Source organism: Centropristis striata, chromosome 18 (assembly GCF_030273125.1).
Source record: "Centropristis striata isolate RG_2023a ecotype Rhode Island chromosome 18, C.striata_1.0, whole genome shotgun sequence".
Classification (NCBI taxonomy): Eukaryota; Metazoa; Chordata; class Actinopteri; order Perciformes; family Serranidae; genus Centropristis; species Centropristis striata.
This window is the reverse complement of record NC_081534.1, coordinates 34,926,048-34,940,994: the sequence shown is the minus strand read 5'-3', so window position 1 is coordinate 34,940,994 and position 14,947 is coordinate 34,926,048. Positions and strand designations below refer to the sequence as shown.

The window sequence follows — 14,947 nt, the reverse complement described above, 5'->3', positions numbered from 1 at the left end:
TGATAAGTTGATGGTTAGTTTACACACTGTTAGCTATGCTTGCTTTACACACACACACACACACACACACACACACACACACACACACACACACACACACACACAGCTTCTTGCATGCCAACTAACATGGCCAACTTTGCTTATGAAGAAGAATTGAAAGTTGATGGAACATGGTTCTTTGTTCTGACCTCAACACCTGAACAAACTTTCCCTCTTTCTGACATCTTTGTTTTATCCTCTTCTGTCTGTAAGCCGTGTGGCCATGTTGAGAACTCAGGTGGCAATACTGCATTTGTTCAGCATCCCTTACACACACACACACACACACACACACACACACACACACACTAATCCGACAGTAGAAGAGATTGAGCTAGAAAATGAATGAAAAAAAAAAGTAAAAAAGAGGAATAGAAACAGGCCCGAGCCAAGTGGATCCAAGCTGTAAGCAGAGAACAGGAAGTGACTCACACACTCTGTGACAGCACTGACAGAGCACACACACACACACACACACACACACACACACACACACACACACACACACACTAACACACACACACACACACACACACACACACACACACACACACACACACACACACACACTGTATTGCTGTGGGCTAATCCGACAGTAGAAGAGATTGAGCTAGAAAACGAATGAAAAAAACCCCGTAAAAAAGTGGAATAGAAACAGGCCTGAGCCAAGTGGATCCAAGCTGTAAGCAGAGAACAGGAAGTGACACACAAACCAGTAACAATAGAAGAGATTGAGCAAGAGAAAAAAGCAGAAGAGGAGGAGAGTGAGCTGAGAGAGAAAAAAAAGTTTAAAAAAAAATGATTTTTAATTTGGCTATCTTTTCTTTATTTTACAGAGTGGTGGCCCATCCAGAGGTGACTTCAAGTAAAACGAGTCACATCATTAAAAATAATTAATACTTATTTTTGATAATTATTTCTTTGCTAGCCATTCTAACACATTTGAGCTTCTCTGGTTTTTGGCATAGTAACCACCAACATCGACCAAAATAGTTTTTATAAACCTGAAAATGAGTTAGTAATCTGTGTCACCCCGAGCTCCATTCATACAGGTTTTTTAAGGGTCTAGTGGAAGATGTCTCCATTTATACACATAACTTCAGAGTATTAACAGTTAAGAGCTATAAACACACCTGAGCCAGTGGATCCAAGCTGTCAGACTGGTCCAGACATGATCTGCATTTTTCACGGATGATCACAATCAAACTGTTGATTCTGCCTGAGGAACACAAACAACATTGCTTTTAAATTTTTCGGACAAACATTGTTCAGCCAATCAGCATCAAGAAACATTCCTCCTGTGCAGTTAAACAGCACGATGTGATCAAAGTGATCCTGATGATGAAACATTTACATTCTTGTTATTTTAATTCCCCTACCTTTTCAAAAACAGCCTATGGACAAGTGTTGTGAATTAGCACTTGTGCTAAAACACTTAAACAATGCATCTGGTCTGTCCAATGTAATTGCTCTGTCCATATCAAATAAACACTAAATAATAATAATAATAATAATAATAAGACAGATTCCTCTGGTAGGATTCTCACCTGCTGAACTCACTTCAGGTCGACTAACAGACACTTTCCACCTTCATGTGTCGAAGAAACTCTGTGAGAGAAGAAGCTGCTCGTTTCCTCTTCCTGGTGTCTGTGAGCGTCTGAGATGAGGAAGTCAAACCCTCAACACGTCAGAGTTTGTAAAGTCTGAAGTGTTTTGAGGTACTTGTACTTTGCTTGAGTCCTTTTAATGTAACTTTATACTTTACTTCACTACATTTTAGACCTCATCACAGAATATTAAGTCGTGAAAATGAGCCCTACATTGAGAAAATGAAAACACAACTGACATAAATGTATCAGTAATAAAAATACAATAATACATTTTGGAATACATGTAAAACAATCTGAGTGGGTCCATTCTGCATCACGAGTACTTTTACTCTTTATACTTTAAGTACATTTTGATACTTTTGTACTTTTACTTTTGTAGTTTTGACTGCAGGACTTTTACTGTATGGAGTAATTACACAGTATTGTGTTAGTACTTTTACTGCAGTAAGGGATCTGAATACTTCGTCCACCACTGGTTATGCATCTCTCTGTGGTCGTTTTCTGTATTTTCGTAGTTGTTTTGTTTCATTTTGTGTGAGGACCAGAAGGAGGGGGCGGGTCCTGCAACTGGACCGGGACCAGCAGGAGGGGGGCGGGTCCTGCAGCTGGACCTGGACCAGCAGGGGGGGCGGGTCCTGCAGCTGGACCGGGACCAGCAGGAGGGGGGCGGGTCCTGCAACTGGACCGGGACCAGCAGGAGGGGGCGGGTCCTGTTTATTCCTTATTTTAATTTGACAGATCTTAAACATACTTTAATGTTTATTCATCTAATTCTTTTATTTATTAATTAATTTTTTAAAGTCATTATCTGACAGATGTTGAATGTTCAGTACTGATGTTAATAATAATAATAATAATAATAATAATAATAATAATAGGAAAAATAAATCTGAATTCCATTTGAACTTATTTAATATTATTATTATTATTAATATATGTTCTATTTTTAGCCAACGTTTAGACTTTTTTTGGACTACTACTAATATTAAAAAAAAAATACATGCAATTATAAAAAAAATTAAAAGGTTATTACTAATTTTTTGCTCATGCAGCAATAATATATTGATATAATTTTCTGTTTTTATTCCCATTTGACTTTTTATCTGTCCTTTCCCCCACTGGGCACCAATAAGCTTCATCTCTTGTTCTAACAATGGACAGTCAGTCCTCTGCTGCCCCCTGCTGGCTGCTCCTGGTTATTACATCAACACAACCTGAACTGTAAATGCAACAACCACACAGATAGAATGTCTTGGATCAAATTTAATTTAAATTAAAATTATTATTTGTATTAGAACTGCATGGTTATGGGAAAACACTTGAAAAAAATAATTTGTGTAAAAAAGTTGCTGACATCACTAACACTAATTTACAGCAACAGAAAATCAAATTAAAGTTTTGTTTTTTTTAATTATTTTATTTTATCAGTTTTATTGCATTTCATGTTGTTGTGGAGAACTTAACTTTTTTTAAACAAAGTATTTAAACCCAGTTAATTCATTTTACATAATCATGTTTCATGTATTATTATTATTTTAAGTTATATTTTATAAAGCCACATCTTACATTTTTAATACTTCTACTAATACAAATAATATTGTATGTAAAAATCTATTTTTCCTTATAACTAGAGCAAAAAGTTTTATTCATCAGAATTTTTTGGGAATTAAAATAAATAAAATAGTGTTTTTACAAGAAACACAATAATACCCTTAAATATTTGTATTATTAATGTTACTGTTATTTCTCCTGACAGATGGGACTTCATATTAAATATTAATCATAATTTCTCGTGGTTTTACTTGTTTTCGTCTCCTCGTCTGTTGCAGAGATTCAAACCAGCAACCTTCACCTCTCAAACAGTTTATATTGTTTTATTGATTACAGCAAAACATTTTTAAATGAAAAATATAAACAAAAAAAAGGTCAGAATGATAGAATATAAAATATAAAGTCTAGAGTCTGATTATCATTTGTTATAGAAAAGTAAAAAAAGTCCATATTTTGATTCTGATCAGCGAGAATCAGACCCATAAATATAAAGTTTTCAGTGTTTTGTTGTTTCTGTTCCATAAGTGACTCTACGACCTGTGATGTCACCGGAGGACGACCTGTGATGTCACCTGAGGACGACCTGTGATGTCACCTGAGGACGACCTGTGATGTCACCTGAGGACGACCTGTGATGTCACCTGAGGACGACCTGTGATGTCACCAGAGGACGACCTGTGATGTCACCTGAGGACGACCTGTGATGTCACCTGAGGACGACCTGTGATGTCACCAGAGGACGACCTGTGATGTCACCTGAGGACGACCTGTGATGTCACCTGAGGACGACCTGTGATGTCACCAGAGGACGGCGGCGCCTCCTGCTGGTCACACGGCGCTCTGAGGACCTGCTGCAACAACAATAACAACATGTGATTAAATGATACTAATAAACAAAAAGCTTGCAGTTCATATATGTACATGTGTTTAATCATAAATGTAAATTTAGCAATAAAAAACACTTGATTTTGTTGTTTTTCCTGAAGAATGAAGAAAGCTTTTAAGAGACTTAATATATTTATGTTTTATAATATGTCTGCGTAGTGGCTCTTCTATTATTGCTCTGTTTGCATAAATAACATTATTATTATTATTTATAATCGTACTGTACTTTTTAATGTGGCTATATTTTCATATTGTTATTATAAATCTATTATTATTATTATCATAATTATTTTAATATAAATATATCTTTTGTTTTAATATTATTAATAATCTTGTATAATTTTCATCAATTCATTATCTTAATTTTATACTTATTATTAACAATTTCATTAATCTGGCTGTTATCTCTTCTTTTGTTTGTATTACATTATTATTATTATTATTTAGAATTGTATTCTACTTTTTATTATTCATGTATTATTTCTATAATTATTGTTATTACTATATTGTGTTTCAAATTGTTAATATGAATTATTATTATTATCATCATCATCAAGCTATAATTTTTATTTTATTGTAAAAAATATTAATAATCTATTATTATTTTTTATTATTCACATTCTATTAACTCTCACTCACATGGCGTGTATAATAATAATAATAATAATAATAATAATAATGTGACCTGTGTTCAGCACACTGCAGCACTCTGGACTCGACTCTCCTCCAGAGAGACGAAGCTGACATCTCCGGAGCCGAACTCAGAGGTCCGAACCACGATGGGACCCCGAGACGCCTTCAGCTGGACCTGGACCCTGTCCTAGACAGACAGACAGACAGACAGACAGACAGACAGACAGACTTTGAACTTTTTACTCTTGGTATGAGGATTAATTTAACACAGTCATTAAACATATTGAACATGAACATTTCTAAATTGAATTTTTTAACTCATAGATTAAATGAAATCAAACTTTGGTTCATGTGTCTGTCTGTTTACCTCCTGTGGAGCAGGAATCTCCAGTCTGGTTTCCTCCGGAGCTTTGACCACGATCACTGTCTGCTGCTGGACAAACCAGAGCCGCCGGATGTCTTCGTGAGTCACGTAGGCCGACGTGAGGAAGGGTTAAAGAAAAGAACTTGCTGACAGAAACAACCTGCAGAATGGACCAGAAACAACCTGCAGGCTGGACCAGAAACAACCTGCAGGCTGGACCAGAACCAACCTGAGGGCTGGACCAGAAACAACCTGCAAACTGGACCAGAAACAACCTGCAAACTGGACCAGAAACAACCTGAGGGCTGGACCAGAAACAACCTGCAAACTGGACCAGAAACAACCTGAGGGCTGGACCAGAAACAACCTGCAAACTGGACCAGAAACAACCTGAGGGCTGGACCAGAAACAACCTGCAAGTAGGACCAGAAACAACCTGCAAGTAGGACCAGAAACAACCTGAGGGCTGGACCAGAAACAACCTGCAAGTAGGACCAGAAACAACCTGCAGACTGGACCAAAAACAACCTGCAGACTGGTCCAGAAACAACCTGCAGGCTGGACCAGAAACAACCTGCAGGCTGGACCAGAAACAACCTGAGGGCTGGACCAGAAACAACCTGCAAGTAGGACCAGAAACAACCTGAAAGTAGGACCAGAAACAACCTGCAGACTGGACCAGAAACAACCTGCAAGTAGGACCAGAAACAACCTGTGGGCTGGACCAGAAACAACATGCAGGCTGGACCAGAAACGACCTGCAGGCTGGACCAGAAACAACCTGCAAGTAGGACCAGAAACAACCTGCAAGTAGGACCAGAAACAACCTGCAGGCTGGACCAGTAACAACCTGCAAACTGAACCAGAAACAACCTGCAGGCTGGACCAGAAACAACCTGCAGGCTGGACCAGAAACAACCTGCAGGCTGGACCAGAAACAACCTGCAGACTGGACCAGAAACAACCTGCAAGTAGGACCAGAAACAACCTGCAGACTGGACCAGGAACAACCTGCAAGTAGGACCAGAAACAACCTGCAGGCTGGACCAGGAACAACCTGCAGACTGGACCAGAAACAACCTGCAAGTAGGACCAGAAACAACCTGCAGACTGGACCAGAAACAACCTGCAAGTAGGACCAGAAACAACCTGCAGGCTGGACCAGGAACAACCTGCAGGCTGGACCAGGAACAACATGCAGGCTGGACCAGAAACGACCTTCAGGCTGGACCAGAAACAACCTGAGGGCTGGACCAGAAACAACCTGCAGACTGGACCAGAAACAACCTGCAAGTAGGACCAGAAACAACCTGCGGACTGGACCAGGAACAACCTGCAAGTAGGACCAGAAACAACCTGCAGGCTGGACCAGGAACAACCTGCAGACTGGACCAGAAACAACCTGCAAGTAGGACCAGAAACAACCTGCAGACTGGACCAGAAACAACCTGCAAGTAGGACCAGAAACAACCTGCAGGCTGGACCAGAAACAACCTGAGGGCTGGACCAGAAACAACCTGCAAACTGGACCAGAAACAACCTGCAAAATGGACCAGAAACAACCTGAGGGCTGGACCAGAAACAACCTGCAAACTGGACCAGAAACAACCTGCAAACTGGACCAGAAACAACCTGAGGGCTGGACCAGAAACAACCTGCAAACTGGACCAGAAACAACCTGAGGGCTGGACCAGAAACAACCTGCAAACTGGACCAGAAACAACCTGCAAACTGGACCAGAAACAACCTGAGGGCTGGACCAGAAACAACCTGCAAGTAGGACCAGAAACAACCTGAGGGCTGGACCAGAAACAACCTGCAAGTAGGACCAGAAACAACCTGCAAGTAGGACCAGAAACAACCTGCAGACTGGACCAAAAACAACCTGCAGACTGGACCAGAAACAACCTGCAGGCTGGACCAGAAACAACCTGCAGGCTGGACCAGAAACAACCTGAGGGCTGGACCAGAAACAACCTGCAAGTAGGACCAGAAACAACCTGAAAGTAGGACCAGAAACAACCTGCAGACTGGACCAGAAACAACCTGCAAGTAGGACCAGAAACAACCTGCAAGTAGGACCAGAAACAACCTGCAGGCTGGACCAGTAACAACCTGCAAACTGAACCAGAAACAACCTGCAGGCTGGACCAGAAACAACCTGCAGGCTGGACCAGAAACAACCTGCAGACTGGACCAGAAACAACCTGCAAGTAGGACCAGAAACAACCTGCAGGCTGGACCAGGAACAACCTGCAGACTGGACCAGAAACAACCTGCAAGTAGGACCAGAAACAACCTGCAGACTGGACCAGAAACAACCTGCAAGTAGGACCAGAAACAACCTGCAGGCTGGACCAGGAACAACCTGCAGGCTGGACCAGGAACAACATGCAGGCTGGACCAGAAACGACCTTCAGGCTGGACCAGAAACAACCTGCAAGTAGGACCAGAAACAACCTGCAGGCTGGACCAGGAACAACCTGCAAGTAGGACCAGAAACAACCTGCAGGCTGGACCAGGAACAACATGCAGGCTGGACCAGAAACGACCTGCAAGTAGGACCAGAAACAACCTGCAGACTGGACCAGAAACAACCTGCAAGTAGGACCAGAAACAACCTGCAGGCTGGACCAGGAACAACCTGCAGGCTGGACCAGGAACAACATGCAGGCTGGACCAGAAACGACCTTCAGCCTGGACCAGAAACAACCTGCAAGTAGGACCAGAAACAACCTGCAGGCTGGACCAGGAACAACCTGCAAGTAGGACCAGAAACAACCTGCAGGCTGGACCAGAAACAACCTGCAAGTAGGACCAGAAACAACCTGCAGGCTGGACCAGGAACAACCTGCAAACTGAACCAGAAACAACCTGCAGGCTGGACCAGAAACAACCTGCAGGCTGGACCAGAAACAACCTGCAGACTGGACCAGAAACAACCTGTAGGCTGGACCAGAAACAACCTGCAGACTGGACCAGAAACAACCTGAGGGCTGGACCAGAAACAAACTGCAGGTAGGACCAGAAACAACCTGCAGGCTGGACCAGGAACAACCTGCAAACTGAACCAGAAACAACCTGCAGGCTGGACCAGAAACAACCTGCAGGCTGGACCAGAAACAACCTGCAGACTGGACCAGAAACAACCTGTAGGCTGGACCAGAAACAACCTGCAGACTGGACCAGAAACAACCTGAGGGCTGGACCAGAAACAACCTGCAAGTAGGACCAGCAACAACCTGCAGGCTGGACCAGAAACAACCTGCAAGTCGGACCAGAAACAACCTGCAAGTAGGACCAGAAACAACCTGCAGGCTGGACCAAGAACAACCTGCAAACTGAACCAGAAACAACCTGCAGGCTGGACCAGAAACAACCTGCAAGTAGGACCAGAAACAACCTGCAGGCTGGACAAGAAACAACCTGCAGGCTGGACCACAAACAACCTGCAAGTAGGACCAGAAACAACCTGCAGTTTGGACCAGAAACAACCTGCAGGCTGGACCAGGAACAACCTGCAGGCTGGACCAGAAACAACCTGCAGACTGGACCAGAAACAACCTGCAGGCAGGATGAATCGTCTGAAAGGATATGCAGAGTTCTCCTCGTCATCCGTCATGTCTAACAGCTGCTTGGCGCAGCTCTTGATGAGTCCGTCCAGCGTGGACTCCACCGTCTTCAGGTTCTCCAGCTCTCTCTCCAGCTTCTGCGGGTTCTTCCACAGAAAGCTGCCGATCGGAGTCTTTCCTCTGCAGACAGACACAGAGCCGTTTATGCAAAACACGACAAAATACAGATAAAAGTATGTCATTTATTAAAGAAACACTCTACCTGCATTTTCACTTTAAAAAACAGAGCAGATTTACTTTACACGTTACTTTAACATGAAAAATGGGATTTTTACACATTTTTATAAATTAAAGCACATAGCAGAATATTAAGTAGTGTGATATTTTTGGTAAAATAAGGGATGTGAATTCTACTTCTAACTCATTAAATGTAATAATGATAAATCTTCAGATGTTCATGTTGATGACAGCGCCTCGGAAAAATGAAAATAAACCCTCATGAAACGTGTTCAGGACTTACATCCACCTGACCCAGTTGGTCGAGTCCTTCTCCAGGAGGTTGAAGCCCGTCAGGACGTGCGTGATGTCATACACTCGCCGTTTGCGTGTCTGCAAGCTGGCGGCGGCGTCCCGCAGGTCCAGAGCACCGTCGGGCGCCACCAGCAGCAGCTCCAGGAAACGCAGAGTCAGCAGCCCCAGAGACACGTCTGCACACCACGACACCGTTAGACCCGGGACAATAAACCTCGACAGAAACTCAGTAATACAACCACAACAATAATCTGTAGAATAAGACTGTGATGGACAATTCTCACTGTTTTTTCAACATTTAATAGATGAAGCAATTCTTAAAAATTATCAGTTTAATCAATGATGAAAAAAAATGAAACATTTAAAAGGTTTTGCATACAACTTTTGTATATTTTATTCTACTGAAAACACAATAAATAATGTTTCCATCTAAATCTCAATTATGTACTCAAATTTATGATCACACCAATTTAGGTTAAAATATAATATATTTATTTTATTCTTTAATTCATCCACAGAATATTCTCTGAATTTATCGACTGATTATTCATTCACCCAGAGTCCAAGATGATGTCTTCAAAGCCCAACGATCAGTTGAATCTATTAATAAATCAGTTTAATTTGTATAAAAGAGAGCAAAGCAGGAAATCTGAATCTGAAACGAAACGTATACTCTGTGAAGAAATACACCTGATTGAGTCGGACTGTGTCTGTGCAGAAAAATGTGTCAACAGCTGATGTTTACAGTTTACCCATTAATGAGCAGACAAACATCACTGGATCACTGTGACTCTGAAGAAAAAACTTTAAAATGTGAAAACTCTCAAGCAGGCTCTGCAGCATCTTTTCTCTGTGATTTCTAAGTGACTTCCTGGACGTTTGCTGTGGACTAAAGAAGTCTCTCTGATGCTCACCCTGTCTGCTCGCCTGTCTCCTCTGTGGCAGGAAAGCTCTGCAGAGAAAGAGACAACACCATATTATACAGAGTTATCAATTTAATTAAAAACTCTGTCAAACCTACAACACATCTGCTGCATTCGAACATTAAAGTTTGCAGATGTGGCGACACATTTCTATACAGAAAACACAAAAACAATCTTTATTTCTTTTTCTTTACAGATTTAATGTAAAATATGAAATCCAGGAGCAGTGAAATGTGTTACCTGGTGTTCTCCAAACCTCCACCTGGATTCTGGAAAAGTAAAGATAAAGTTGTTTACTTCTCTTTTCTTTTTTATTTCAATATTACAAATAAAATGTAAATTTCACATATAACCCTCTGTAGCCTACAAGCACCTGGGAGGTTTTGAATGCATATTTTCATAAAAAAAACATATAATTAAATGATAAATTCTTTAATAACATTCATAATAATCAGATACATCTCATATGAACATATCAGGCTGTTTACACAGAGCTGAGAGGAGAGGACAAGAGAGGCTGGAAACATGGAAGTAACTGAAATGTTTCTATAGATTCCATTTTATTCCACTTTTTGTAAAAAAGATAAATCAATGATGAAATGAATGATTTTGTTCACGATGTCTGTCATTCTAACTGTGTTATTCTGCACAAAGACTGATTGAGTTGTTCTGATTGTGCTGATTCAACACAGCTGCAGGACTGAGAGATTTATAGAGATTTATATATTGCAGTGACACACATGGACACAGAGAGTAAAAGTGTAAGAAGAGCAAAAAGAAAATCTGCTTGCTGCGGTTCAAAGGGTTAAAAGTTCTAGTTTGGACAAACAAACATCTGCTTGTATGCAGATAATGCTGTCGTTTACCTCAGAGAGAAACTGAATATTGTCCCAATAAAAAAATATACTAAAATAAAAAAATACTTATTTAATAAAATATTTTAGAAAATAAAATAATTATTTCTGAATTCTGAATAACTGAAGTCATAATCTTTACAAATTCATATTAGTTTAACTCATGTCTAGAAGTATTGCTGTCTCTTTTATTTTTTTGTTGTACTAAAAGAAAAAAAGCAGTGCTAAATGCTGAAAAACTGAAGTAATATTGTTTTCGAATTCACAGTAATTTAACTCATGTCTAGAAGTATAAGTGTCTCTTTTATTTATTTGTATTTCTATTTTTTCTTCTTTTTATTTGTATTTATTCATTACATTTTTTTTGTACTACAAGGAAAAAGAAGGGCTAAATGCTGAAAAACTAAAGTAATATTGTTTTCAAATTCACATTAGTTTTATTTGAGTTGTTCCCATTTCTAGCCAGGATTGTGCTGATTCCACAGAGCTGCAGGACTAATAAACTTATATAGATTTTATATATTGCAGTGGGAAAAAGAACAGTTTGCTGGGGTTCAGAGGATTAAAAGTTTAAGTTTGGATGAACAAACGCGTCTTTTGACTAAATTCATATTATTTTCATAGAGAGCTGCAGGACTTTATATAGACTTTATATACATTTCATATACTGCAGTGAAAACAAGGACACAATGAGGAAACTGTGACCCTGAAGGTGTTTGTGTGGTTCAAAGCGTCACCAGAAACCATCCATTATATTATATTATATTATATTATATTATATTATATTCCAGGAGTGGGCAACCTTTACTAACTAAAGAAAAAAAAGAAAAAAATGAGAGAAAATCGCGGAATTGAGCCGCAAACCTTACATTGAGTCTAAAATGAAAATTAAACAGCCTAATAAGTCTAAATGAGCCTACCAACATTATTAATAGTCATATTGAGCATTTATTATTATGATTTTGAAAACTAGTCTATCTCGGGGAACTCAAAACTAAACTCAAAGTTGACAGAACGTAAAGGTTAAGGCGCCGGGCCGGAGACTTCCGTAAGCTATGAAACACATTTTAGTTGACTCAAATGTCTAAACTTTTTTAATATGCTGTAAAAAGGCGATACAATTTTACAATTGAGGAATACAAATAGTTTTTGGTCTACACCATTGATAAATGAACATTTTAATGTAAAAGTATACATATATTTTTTGTCTCAGCCACGGGGAGGCCCTGCAGGCGGCCTGAAGAGCCACATGAGGGTCTGGAGCCACAGGTTGACCACCCCTGGTATATTCTATCAGGAAATATGAAGCAGACCTGCTGTGGTGGATCTGGAGCCTCGTCCCCACTTCCCTCGTCCTCGTAGTCTGCGGGGACCCAGCGCTCCTCTTCCTCGGAGGACTCGGCCCCCCAGGGGCTGACGAGGCCCAGCGAGCCGTCCAGGAAAGGGGGCATGATGGGGACGGCGCCGCTGGTGATCCCGCCGGCGGAGAGGTCCTCCGGCAGGAAGTGGTCCTCACAGATGAAGTGCTGCTCCGTGGAGTCGTGCTGCCACGACTGCCTCAGCGCCGCCAGCCAGACCTGGAGCGAGTCATGGAGGATGAAGAGGACCATCATCAGCTGCAGCAGGAAACACACATCTCTGACCGCAGCACGCTCTTTTATTCTTATATGTATATATATATATATATATATATATATATATATATATATTTATATATTTGTGTCTCTCCCACACCATGTCAACTCTGTAGCCCTTCTAAATCAGATAAGATCATAAAGTTTTTCTAGTTTTAAAAATCTCTATTGTCTTTAGCATCCCAACAACTCTGCTTTAAAAAAATAAAAAATCACTCACTTTGACTTTGGTGTGAAATTATTAAAGAAAATAACATTTTGTCAAATTGTATTTAAAAAAGAAATTACTCTCTGGACCACAAGTTAGAAGCTTTAATAACCAAGACTTTGATCTTTTCAAATATATTTTTACAGGACAATCAAAGATATAAAAAAATAATTAAATAAATAAATTAAGTGATGCAGTTTATATATATTTTTGATGGTTTGTTGAGTTTTTATTATTTTATTATTTGTTAATCATTTCTATAATTTCATATTTTTAACTTATGCTCCTGCACCTTATTTGTATCTATTTAATTTTTATTTATATATGTGGCCATGAGTATGTAAATAAAATATATATAAATAACTTACATTGTTATGTCACTGTTTTATTGTGAAAACCTGTTTAAATAACTAAACATTTAAAAAAAGGAATAATATGACAAATTTAAAAACAGGAAGTGGTTGGTTTGTAAAAAAAGCGTCCAATTTCTAATAATAATAATAATAATAACAAATATAATAAAAGTTAAATGCAGCTTTTATCTTTTTTGATAATACATTTAGAAAAATAAACATAATAAAATCGTAATAATAATGATAACAATAATAATTATAGTAATAATAATAACAGTAATAATGATGATGATAATAATATCAATAAACAATAAAAACAGTAATAATAATAATAATAATAATAGTTAAATGCAGCTTTTCTCTTTTTTTGAAAATTAATTTAGAAACATAAACATAATAATATCGTAATAATAACAATAATATAAATAATACTACAACTAACTATAATAACAGTTATAATAATAATAATAAAAATAATAATAATAACAATAATGATAATAATAGTAATAATAATAATAATAATAATAATAGTTAAATGCAGCTTCTCTTTTTTTTGAAAATTAATTTAGAAACATAAACATAATAATATCGTAATAATAACAATAATATAAATAATAATACTACTTACAATAATAACAGTTATAATAATAATAATAATAATAAAAATAAAAATAATAACAATAATAATAATAATAGTTAAATGCAGCTTTTCTCTTTTTTTGAAAATTAATTTAGAAATATAAACATAATAATATCGTAATAATAACAATAATATAAATAATTCTACTACTAACAATAATAAGTTATAATAATAATAATAATAATAATAGTAATAATAATAAAAGTTAAATGCAGCTTTTCTCCTTTTTCGAAAATTATTTTATAAACATAAACATAATAAAATCGTAATAATAATAATAATAATAACAGTTATAATAATAATAATAATAATATCAATAATACTACTACTAACAATAACAACAGTTATAATAATAATAATAATAACTGTAATAATACTAACAATAATAACTGTAATAATACTAATACTAATACTAATAGTAATAATAATAACGGTGCGGTGCAGCTCTCCTCTGGGAACCGGAGCCTGGAACACACCGGGAAGCAGCAGACATGTCCAGCCGGCCCGCAGAGCCTGAGCCCGGGTTACCTGGACTCTCGCCGGGTCCCGGGGGAAGTTGAAGAACCTCTTCGGCGGCCGGTTGAAGACTCTCCGGCTCACCATGCGGTTCGGACACGCGGAAACGACACACTTCACCATGGTCCCGGTCCGGTCCGGTCCGGTCCCGGTCCGGTCTCTGCTCCGAGAAGACTCACCGCCAATAAAACACGTGCTCGGTTTGTTTATGTCACGTCTCAAGGTGTGCTCTCACACCGGAAAGAGAAGTGTGTGACCCGGATGTACAACCACGGAAGATTTTTATTATTATTATTATTTATTTTATTATTGAAGATCATTTAGAAACATTAAGGGAAACTGGAGGGAAAGTTTATTTATATATTTACAAGGTTTACGAATAAACTTTTTATTTATTTATCATAATAGTTTTTTTTTTTTTTTTCTTAAGAAACATGAAGGTATAGAGACTGGAGGGAACGTTTATTTCTTTATTTCAATGGTAGGAAGCCGTTTCATTTATTATTATTGTTATCATTATTATTATTATTATTATTATTATTATTATTTAATTGCTGAAGATAATTTAAAACATTAAGGGAAACTGGAGGGAAAGTTTATTTATATATTTACAAGGTTTACAAATAAACTTTTT

General features: G+C 38.3%; 1 protein-coding gene across 1 annotated transcript; it reads right to left on the bottom strand.

Moving 5' to 3' along the window:
• Nucleotides 1-3,507: 3,507 nt before the first annotated feature.
• On the bottom strand, nt 3,508-14,562 carry LOC131991086 (transcription factor E2F6-like). Its single transcript, XM_059356385.1, has 9 exons — nt 14,326-14,562; nt 12,276-12,539; nt 10,349-10,377; nt 10,100-10,137; nt 9,175-9,361; nt 8,679-8,834; nt 5,086-5,200; nt 4,771-4,905; nt 3,508-4,051 (listed from the first exon to the last, which is right to left on the bottom strand). Exons 1-8 carry the CDS (start codon nt 14,434-14,436, stop codon nt 4,777-4,779), a joined length of 1,029 nt encoding a protein of 342 aa, XP_059212368.1. The 5' UTR covers nt 14,437-14,562; the 3' UTR covers nt 3,508-4,051; nt 4,771-4,776.
• Between the last annotated feature and the right edge of the window lie 385 nt (nt 14,563-14,947).

Bases quoted from the DNA above. Each gene is read 5' to 3' on its own strand.
- LOC131991086 (XM_059356385.1), bottom strand. From the start codon at position 14,436: ATGGTGAAGTGTGTCGTTTCCGCGTGTCCGAACCGCATGGTGAGCCGG. The intron at 10,138-10,348 runs GTAACACATTTC...CTTTCTCTGCAG, and splicing joins GGAGGTTTGGAGAACACCAG to AGCTTTCCTGCCACAGAGGA. The intron at 8,835-9,174 runs GTAAGTCCTGAA...GTCTGTCTGCAG, and splicing joins ACCAACTGGGTCAGGTGGAT to AGGAAAGACTCCGATCGGCA.